Raw genomic sequence first — 10,863 nt, 5'->3', positions numbered from 1 at the left:
TTTTTTTATTTATTTTACTTTTATGTTTCAGTTTTGTGTGAGTAAAAAATCCAAAATCACATAAAAAGTGAAAAATTCAAAAAGTTTAATCCTATATGTTTGAGCACATATCACATGTGAGTTTTGCCTTGTACCTCCGTACAATTGGCTTTGTGCATTTACAAGTTTAACTTGTTCTTTATGCACTTATATCTTTGTGGAAAAAATATTGACATCTATGTGTGATTGTTGTAAATCGATCTTCAAGCTTGTCATGAATGATTAGTCAATAGTCATGTTGGTTTTGATACATGTGTAGACTTGTGCCTATATATCTTCCCACTCTTTTATTTTTTTTGCTTAAAGAGCTCAACAAATGTAAATCTCAAAATGAAAAGAGATAATGAGCTGCAAAAACCGTTGCACATACTAGTATTTGACTAGGAAAAAGGCAAAGCGACTTTTAATGAATATGTATGATGCCCAAAAGCCAAAGGCTTGTTCATCAAATTAAAATATCAAAAATTTCAGGCATCGATCTCAAAAAGAGATGTAAAGATAAAAAATGATCAAATGTTATGAATTGTAAAGAAGCCAAATGAAGAGCTTCAAAGATATGTAATCATTTTCTTGTGGGAGGTCATATATGTTCATTTCTATAATTGAGATAGACCACTTGTTTTAGTAATAGTTGTGTATGACTTGATTGAATTGATCATTGAAGTTTTACTCTAGACTAAGGACTATTCCACATTTGATACACACACATCACATTTAAACAAGTACAATCGAACAAATGAATAAGGCATTCATTGAACATTTTATATGGATCAATCCAAAAAGATTTTTGATCATTTTATATGTTTTTGGAAGTGATTTTTATCACTCTTTGTGTTCATATTTAGTACTTACTTTGTTTTTCATAGTTTAAACATGTTCTGGGTTGAAAAACAAGTGTTAGAATTTTTGGCAAATCATTTTGGTGACTTGCAACCCCGTGAAAGCAAGGTGCCAGTTTTGGCTACTCGTTTTGGCGACTTGCCCAGCCGCGAGCCCAGTCGCGAGTTCAATTAGAATGGTTTCGCGGCTCATTGGCAACTCGTTCGCGACTTGCCCAGTCGCCAAACGCCCAGAAACAGCTTTTTAAAGGGCTTTTTGTGGGAAACCTGTTTTAAACCTTTCCCATCCTCTCTTAAACCCCTCTCTCACTATTTTTACATTAAAACCCAATCAATTTGAATGATTTTTCTTTCCATTAACATCTCTAAGGTATTTTTAAATTTCTTTTCGTTGAATTGGATCCTTGGATTATGTTTTGGTAAATGTTGTGCTCTTGGTTGGAATTTTCATCGTAGGGGTTGAGAAAACTTCATTTTTGTCAAATTTTTATATGGGATTGGTTTCTTTTGATGATTTGCTTTGGATGTTGACCCCTTGTGGCAAAAAGAGTATGTATTAAGGGTGGTTTTCATGATGTTCATGCATTGTTTCACATTGTTGTTCATAGTGTGCATGCTAAGTGTTTGATAAAATGCCTCTTAAGAATTTTCTTACTTGTTTGGACTCCGAAGAGTATCAAGCTTTGGGGTTTCTCATGTTTCCTCATTAGGAACATATTTGGATAATTGGTTGTGTATTTAACACACCTTGCCCCACATGTGCATTTTTCATGTATTGGTCATGTATTGCACATAGCCACCACTTGTACACACCTTTGCTACCCTTGTCATGCATTGGTCTATACCTTGTTTCTTCGTCTTAGCATGTCATGTTTACCTTGTGCTTTGTAGCATTTTGTTTTGTCCTAGGTTTGAGCTTCATTTTCTCATGCATCATTGCACCCCTCATGCATTATTATCATTGTTCATACCTTCATCTCTTGCCCTTTTTTTCTCCTTGACCCCTTTGTCTATTCGTGTCAAAAAGGGGGAGAATATACTTTAGAGTAGTATACCGGAGAGTTTTGTCATTTCTATATGACTTTTGTGTACATTCTTAGGTGGAGAAATTCCATTTCTCATGCACATTCATAGGGGGAGAGATATTCCATAGGGGAGATGCATTTACCAAGGGGGAGAAGACATTGTTTGGTCAAGTTGCTCACATGTTTGTCTATTCGTGTCAAAAAGGGGGAGAATATACTTTAGAGTAGTATACCGGAGAGTTTTGTCATTTCTATATGACTCTTGTGCACATTCTTAGGTGGAGAAATTCCATTTCTCGTGCACATTCATAGGGGGAGAGATATTCCATAGGGGAGATGCATTTACCAAGGGGGAGAAGACATTGTTTGGTCAAGTTGCTCACATGTTTCACATAATGTTAACTTGATCGCAATTTGCTTTTTACGGATCTAATGTGTTTTGTGCAAGTGTTTCAGGTTACAGGTATATATGTTCTAAGTTCATCACAACTCCTATGATTCATGATAGGGGGAGTGATATGTTAAGGGAAGTACTTTATAGTTTGTACCTATTGCTTTTGCAAGCTTTTAAGGTTAATGTACTCATGCTTTGTAGCTTTAGTACTTGTTGCTAAATGTCATGCATTTTCTTTAAGTACATCACTCTTGTGCCCTTGTAGGATCTTGTTCCTAGATGCATATATGTTTTGTGCATTGGTTGAGTGTTGGACATGCAAATAATATTTTGCAAATAAGCTTATTAGCTTGCATGTCCGGATGTTCATTCCTTGAGTGAATGAGCATTGTGATCACTATGTATAGTGATTGTTCCTTTTTGGTCAAGCCATGGTTAATTTCTTTTTTCCATCTTGCTTGATCGCTTTGTGCTTACTCCATATGCATTACAAGTTTTCTGCATACAATGATTAGATTGTGTTGTTGTGTTTTAGGAGATACTTGTTCTTATGGTTCAAGAGTTTCACAGATTCTAGAGTTAAGTGTGAGTGAGTTTTCCAACTGTTCCCAACTCACGCGTTAAGTCTAGAGTTTGTTGTAGGGTTTTGTCACAGAATAGCCAAAGGGGGAGATTGTAAGGTTGAATTTAATCAACCATCTTGTTGGCTTTATTCCGTGCCAATCTGCTTGCATTTCAGCACTTAGAAACTCTGTATTTAGGTGGGATTCATGTAAGGGTAGTGAGTGAGAGAGTGCGAAGAAATGCTCAAGTTTGTGCAAGGATTCAGGGATTTGCGGCTGGGACTCACGGGTGAGTCGCGACTGGCAAGCCACTAACTGCAGCACATAAGTGAAGCATGCGAGAAGATGAATAGTCACACCAATTGGTGCACTACAGGACAAAAGGTCCAGTCTGGCCGTTCTGTTATCTCGCAGCTTGAACTCGCGACTCAGTCAAGTCGCGAGGCCAAGCTGCCAACCAGCCTTGTTTGGGAAAAATTGACTCTTCGTATTCTTTTCTCATCAAAGTATAAATAACCCTTAAATCCACAAAATGTAGAGAGCTTCCAGAGAGAATTTTGAGAGAGAAACCCTAGAGAAAAACAAGATTTATTCATCTACAATCTTCATCTAAGAGACTCTTCAAATTTCTCTACTCTCACCCTCTCCATTGATACACCCTTAAGAGGTTTTTGACCAAATCCTTTTCTCACCATACCCACATCTGTAAGAAGGTCTTTTGGTATTAAGGGAAGCAGTTTGGAAGGGACCAATGGTTATTGGTTGATGCTATGGGCTATAGCGGAATCTGTTAAGTTAAAGAAGAAAAAGGTTCGGCGCAACCTCGTTGGAGTAAGAAGTTTGGAGGGCTTAGGTACCTGGGTAGATTAGGCTTTGAGGGTCTTCTGCTATTCATGTATCCCAACTATATTCTTTAGTGGTTATTTACCGCTTAGAGGGCGGCAGAGAGGTTTCACACCAAGGGCTTCGGTTTCCTCTTCAATAACACATCGTTGTGTTGTCCTTGTGTTTGCATCTCTCTTCCCTTAATATTTGCCATTTAATTTCTGCCATGGATGTGATTTTATTTGGTTTAGATTGTTTATCAATTCTGTTTTTAGCTTATGTTCATGTTCTGCACATTTATTGTTTGATAATAAGCTTGAATTGATATTTTGTAATTGGGGGTCTAAACGTTCATAGTATTTTTTACACTATTTGAACTTTCAAAAGGATATTAACAAGACTCCTTTGACAGAGCTGGTTGGTAATCTGCAGACCTACGAGCTAGGATTATTAAGGATTGGCAAGTTGGGTAAAGGCAAGAGCATGGCTTTGAAGGTTAAGAGCAGTGACGTTGATGAGTCTTCAGATGATGAGGATTCTAAGATGAAGTTCTACATTACAAGGCAGTTCAAGAAGTTTATGAATGTAAAGTTGTTATTTACAATTATATGTTTTGTTAGCTTTTATTCCGTGCCAAATTTGATTGTAATTTGATTCAATCTGTTGTACCCTGTATTTATTGTGGGATTTCATTGTAAGGGTTGTGTGTTAGAGAGAGAGTGTGTGAAGACTGAAGATTTCTCACAGGTATCTCACGACTTAGCTTCTCGTGAAGTGACTCATGTGCCTTGCACATGTTGGAATGTGAAGAGTCAGGCTAGATGGAGACAGCTATGTCTCGCGAGTATCTCACGAGTAAGGCCTTTCCGTGAGACACCCGCGAGGCATTCTGTTCTGCCAGCTTGTCTAGACTAATTCACACTATCTGTGCCTACACTATTTATACCCACATTACCCACAAATGTAAAGGGGAGCTTCTGAGAGAAAACCCTAGCGAAACACCTTGAGAGTTAGAGATTGTTATACCCATAATCCTCTCCACATTTGTTTTGGGAATTTTCTCATCTCCTACCTCTCCATTTCCATACCATTGAGATGTTGATAGCCCAAACACTTACCACACCCTTTCAGAGTGTCAAGTGAAGTTTTGGCATTGCTGGGAAGTATTGGAAGAAGCCAAGGATGGCTGATGCAATATGGAGCTTGTTGCGGGTTCCGGAGAGCTAGACAAAACACGATTCCGAAAAGCCTTGTTGGAGTAGGAGCTTGGAGGGTTTAGGTACATCGGCTAGATTAGGCTTGGAGGGTCTCTTGCTAACCCATGTATCCCAACTGATTGTCTAGTGAATCGATTTCCGCTTGGAGGGCGGCGGAGAGGTTTTTCGCCGAGTTCTTCGGTTTTCTCTTTGATAACACGTCTCGGTGTTATCGATAACACGTCTCGGTGTTATCTGTGATTGCATCTCTCTTCCCTACTCTTGTTCATTTCATTTTTACTGCTGTGTTACTTTAAATATGGATTAGAGTAGTTGGCTTGCTTATACGCTTGTGTTTACACTATTCCGCACTTAGTATTAAGTTAGTGTAAAATCAACCAAGCCGTAACTTTATTTTGGAGGTCTAAACAGCTCTTGTGTTTTTCAACACATTTTCAAGCTTTCAATTGGTATCAGAGCGGGTACACTCACTGTGGTTTAAATACTTGAGTGTGATCCTAGACCCCTCGTGTGCTATGAAAAGTGATTTGACAAAGGTCAACATGAAGCATAGTAAAGGTGTTGGTGAAAATGACTCTGAACGGTTTTAGACCCCTTAAAAACAACCAGATTGGTTAGCCTAGATAATTAGCCAAGTTGTTACTTAGTCAAATTATGCAATTCTAGGTTAAAACAATCAAATAATCATATCAAACATATAAAGCAGCGGAAAAATAAATAACACAAGATATGATCACCCAGGAAACCACACGGTAAAAACCTGGGGAGGATTTGACCCACCAATCCTCAAGGCAAACCTGAATCCACTATGAAAGAATCAAAGTTCATACAAAAGGACTATAAGCTCCCCACTTGACTTCCTAATGCTACCCACCAGTAGAACTTATTGACATGACCACGTGCAAGCTCCGAATCCACAGACTCCTTCTTTCTTGGATTCTCCAATTAGCTACAAGCACCCACGCTTGATATTCTTTAAGCTTCAATGGTAGCAACCGAGTTAATCATCAAGATGTTGAAGTAATCTCTATCTTGAAAACCCTAATCTTTGTGTAAAGGAAAGCTCCTCTAGATCTCACAAGAGATTTACACAAAACAGCAATGTATGAGCAACAATACAACTGGAGCAACTTTAAGAACATGGCTAGGGTTTTTCTTTATATACCTAGGGTAAAAACAGAAAACTCAAAACGTTTAATGAGTTAGGGCTGAGTTGGAAAAACTGCAGAAAACGCATCTGGTCCGTGATTCGATCGATTGAGCCTTTCCTTCGATCGATCAAGCTAGACTGAAATGCCCCAATGCATCTACAGTCACTCGATTCCAACTATACAATATTTTATCAACTTTGAGCAAGCCTAAACAAAACTAAGCACATTGTTTTGATCATGGTTTGCCAACATTACACATTAGAGTTCTAAATACATAAAATCCTAAATCTTTAGAACCTAACAAACTCCCCCTTTGGCAATCCGTGACAAAACACAAACAATAAGCTCAAAGTTTACAATTAAAAAGCCATTTACAAAAAAATGCTCATAAAGACTAAAATTCAATCCTAACTACTATCCATCAGTTGCAAGTGTAGACATCAGCTCAATTGAATCAACTTGTATATTCCTGAAATACTCAACAAACGCATAAACGCATGTGTGACAAAAAATAGTATATAAACAGGTATAACATTCTTGTAAGATTCACACAACACAAAATAAAGACATATATCAATGAACAACTCATGAATATAAATCACTAAGCAGTGAATCACAAAGCAACAAGAATCAAATATAAATCATGTATATCAAAATATCAATCAATGTTACTCCCCCTAACATGAATATCCTTAAAAATGATATACAAAGTGAAGCACCTAGATACAATCTATAAAACTCCACGAGCTCCTCAAAAACAAAAAAGATCTCCCCCTAACTACAAAAACCCCTCTACAAGTCAAAACTCTACTCCCCTTTTTTGTGACGGAATGCCAAAGGGCAATCATAAGTCATCATCAAAGGGAGGTGGTGAAGGTGAATGAAGATGTGCAAAGTCGGCTCGCAAAGCACGGATCTCATCAAATAAGTCCACCAAAAGCTGACCATGAGCCGCCTGAATGGTCATTATAGTCTCTAAAGTACGACGAACATCAAAGTCGGTCGAAGGAGGTGGAGGAACAGCAGCAGTAGCAGCATTAGGATCAGGAATAGCCTCACTAGCAGGACCTGTAGAAGAAGAGGGAGGAGGTGCAGACCCAGAAGGTTCAGACCTAAGGTGTTTAGAGCCAGCTTGAAGATGAGCAGCTCTTTGTCTAAGAAAAGACGCACCTATAGGAGCAATAACATGAATGGGCTCAGGGTATTTGGGCCTTTGTTTTTCCTTTAGGTTTTCTGCCCACCCTTCTTAGTCATACTCTAAGAGAGTTGTTGGAGTTTAGGAAATCGCCACGTTGCCCAAAAAAAAAACTTTTTTGATGACCAAAGCGGAAGAAATTAAATAAATAATCCTACAATTACAAAATATTTTATAATATTTTTATAAATTACTGTTGTGGTTAATTATTATTGATTTTCAATCTGTTACTAATATTACTTTTTTATTTACAAATAACTACTTATCATATTAACAGTTTGTAAAATAGTTCGTAGTTTTAGTATTTTTTATTTATCAATTAAAAGAGGTTCATGCTTGCCCATGTAATCCAGCTCTACAATTGGAAACTAAAGTAGCAGCTGGGAGGTTTTCATGAATTACGAACTCCAGTTCATGTTGTCTTCCTATACTTGCAAGACTACCAGCCGCCTCATTTGCATCATCATAGAAATAATGAGTTGGCCCACCAATGGCATATATAGATAGAGCTGGGTCATGAGGTATATATCGAAATCATCAACAAGACAACAATGATAGAGAAAAAAAAAATTATTAACAAAGTGTTGATTCCTAAACATGCACGACCACTGCTTTAGCATCTAATTCTACCTACAAATTGCAATTTACGTATGCCAATTGACAATTAGCGTTGCTTGAACTTCAACAGATCAGAATTTCATTGCAAATTTGCTCACCTACGCACAGAATTAAATTCTACCAAGTGCCAACCCATGTTGTTTACGCCTTGTTCCATTTTTATTTGTCCCAATAAAAAGAAAAAGAAATATTCGTACTATTATTGAGCCAAAGTGTAAGTTAGAATGGAATTTTTTACTCTTAAAGCAATCCTCTCCTTTAACACAAACTACTTTATTGTTTTCATCATAATCAATTAAATGTGAGAAAAAGTTTTAATGAAGGAAAATAATATTCCAACTCACATCAAAATTGATAATCTTTTGCCATGAGAGCTTGGGGAATCTATAGATTTGCGCTTGCTTGTTCGAGCCCAAGGGTGAGTTTGGGTTTGGGTTGAAGTTTAGGTTATTAGGATTTCTAAACTAAATAAAATAAAGTAAATTTTTTTTTTTTTTTTTTTTTAAAGGGTGAGAAAGAGGAGATTGAAACCTAATTTTTCTTCAGATAGAATTGGGTTGTGCCACAAGGTCTGTGGTTCTTCTCAGTTGGATTTTGCTCTAATTTGATGACCACTTTTCATATTACACAGCTTAAGCCTGAAAATCACCAATCTAAACAGAGAATTACAGGTGAAAAAAAAAAAGGGTTTTTTGAGAACATTGGATATCAATTCATCATATATATTGCAACTTATTTACCTTTGTACATGAAACATCCACACATGCCACAAATCAATCATCATGCCCGTGACATCAAGGACCCTATAACTCCAGCAATCAAAGGGGTTGGATCTCCGAGCACCGCTGATATAACAAACTGCACAACCAATCCAGCTATCTCGCAACACTTTTCCACCTTACCCTTCCTCTTATGGTGGTGGGTTTGAAGAGTATTTTTAAGGCTAGGAATTCTTGTTTCCAATCTCCTACCTTTTCCTCTTCCAACATATATATCATCCCAACTTTCCATTACCATCTCTCTCACACAAGCCACATGCAAATTGTATTTCTTGCATGTAGACCTATAACTCCAGCTTCTTCCTTTTCTTCCACACTTGTGACAAGGCGCATCCACTTTCCTATACAAATAGAGCTTGACTTCCCTGTCATTAATCATCATAGGGAGCTTAGCACAACATGGATGGAGATCAAACCCGCACGAGTTGCAATGGTACACGAACCCCGTGACATCCTTTTCGCACGCGTTGCAAAGGCGTGGAGTGTTGCCGGGCGGGCGTGGAAGGAACTGGAAGGAACATTTTGGGTAGAAAGGATGAGAGATAGCAGGGGAAGGGAGTGCACAGTGTGTGTGGAGGTCGAAGTCACATATGGCACATCTGTAGCGTGAGCCTATGCCTATCTCCTTGCACCCATCACACTTGAATGGAAATTCTGTGTGCTCAAATTTGAGTTTGTGTTGAGGGTGGCTGAAGTGGGCAATTTCATTGTATTCCATGATTTTTGTGGTCTTTATTTGAAGAAACAGAGAGAAAATATGGGAGAGAAAATTATTGTATTGCAATACAGAATGAACAATTTACAGGTATTGGGCTTTTGTAGCCACGGTAGGTGGCTTGTTGTGCTTTGACAGAAACGACACCAGTGTGTTCTCACTTGTTGAGCTAATATAGAAAGGTCAAAGTTTGGTCCGTTCTGTTGAGAGACCTGTGGAGAAACGAATCGTTTGCCACTTTACCTTGTCATGCATTATTAACCAGGCTTTGATTGCTAAACAAGCAAGCACGACCACTAGTTTAGCATCTAATTCTAATTTAGCTGCGAAGTGCTACCGTGATCCAAAAGTGAACAGAAAGAATTTTGAGAGTTTTGGTTAACTGAATTCCAATAATATTAAGAGAGAGAGAGAGAGAGATGGAAGATATTTTCTATAATTTGTATTTCTTGCATAAAAAAGAAGATAAAATATTCAGATGCTTTAGATACATTACAAATCACAATTCCTCTCACATATTCCAATTAATTAAATTCGCGTGGAAATCCACTATTCATGTAAGCTGGGTGTCAAAACCACAATTTTGTCTTCTAAACCACAAACCACAATATTGTCTTCTAAATCACAAACTGATTGTGAGTACCACTTCGTTATATTTTAAGACTATCTAATCACTTTCCAGAATGAAATGTGCCAAACTCACATGTATGGTACCTCCTTAAACTCCTTAATGGGTTTTCAAACCACAAATTCCATATTATCCCCCATGAAGTTGGATGGGCTTGGACCATGATTTAGCTAGAACTTGATTGTTGTGGGTGGATTTGATAACCATGTTATCAACAAACTGGAATAAGTGGCACATGAGGATGGCGTGTAGTTTTTAAAATAACATGGTGCCATTTATACAGGCCTTTCTTCTTCCTTCTTAACAATATTATTAACCAAGTGTTGATTGCTAAACATGAGCTACCACTAGTTCAGCATCTAATTCTACCTGAAAATTGAAAGTTACGCATGCTTATTGAAAATTAACGTTGCAAATTGCATACCCCCGAATTTTTCCTGCGTTGAGTATACGCTAGCTTATTCCAAATTTTTTGGTCCTAAGCAAAAGAAAAAAAAAATTGTATGTCTTACCCTTTTAAAGCCAGCCTCTTGTTTAGAAGAAATCACTTTATGTTTTCATCTCAATCAATTATATGTTGGAAGAGGTTGTAATGAAGGAAAACAATATTCTCACATCAAAATTGATAATCTTTTGCATTACGCACACTCCCTCTGTAAAGCTCTTATAATGGGAATTTTACTTTGTAAAAGACAGAGTAGTACAAGAAAACTATAACAGTACGAAAATAGGCTACTGTGTAATTATTCCTCTTCCAAAACTTCACTACCAGTTACCTAACCATGGTAAGCGGTAACTTTATTTTACGAGATGGTATCATATGTGTTTTGGACATACGCGACAAATCCCTCACAACATTACTCACTGACATGTGG

General features: G+C 37.5%; 1 protein-coding gene across 2 annotated transcripts; it reads right to left on the bottom strand.

Annotated features, from left to right (window-relative positions):
• Window positions 1–5,632: 5,632 nt before the first annotated feature.
• LOC112015309 (protein VACUOLELESS GAMETOPHYTES) lies at window positions 5,633–9,507 on the bottom strand. Of its 2 annotated transcripts, none has more exons than XM_065762836.1 (2): window positions 8,607–9,507; window positions 5,633–7,757 (listed from the first exon to the last, which is right to left on the bottom strand). In XM_065762836.1, the coding sequence occupies exon 1, from the start codon at window positions 9,361–9,363 to the stop codon at window positions 8,647–8,649; it is 717 nt and encodes a 238-aa protein (XP_065618908.1). In that variant the 5' UTR covers window positions 9,364–9,507; the 3' UTR covers window positions 5,633–7,757; window positions 8,607–8,646. The 2 variants fall into 2 exon arrangements, with proteins under 2 accessions (XP_065618908.1, XP_065618907.1); XM_065762835.1 differs by lacking the exon at window positions 5,633–7,757 and adding an exon at window positions 8,389–8,519.
• Between the last annotated feature and the right edge of the window lie 1,356 nt (window positions 9,508–10,863).

The sequence above is a fragment of the Quercus suber genome, unplaced genomic scaffold (assembly GCF_002906115.3).
Source record: "Quercus suber isolate HL8 unplaced genomic scaffold, Cork oak 2.0 scaffold_475, whole genome shotgun sequence".
Taxonomy (NCBI): Eukaryota; Viridiplantae; Streptophyta; class Magnoliopsida; order Fagales; family Fagaceae; genus Quercus; species Quercus suber.
This window is presented reverse-complemented; position numbering and strand designations above follow the sequence as displayed.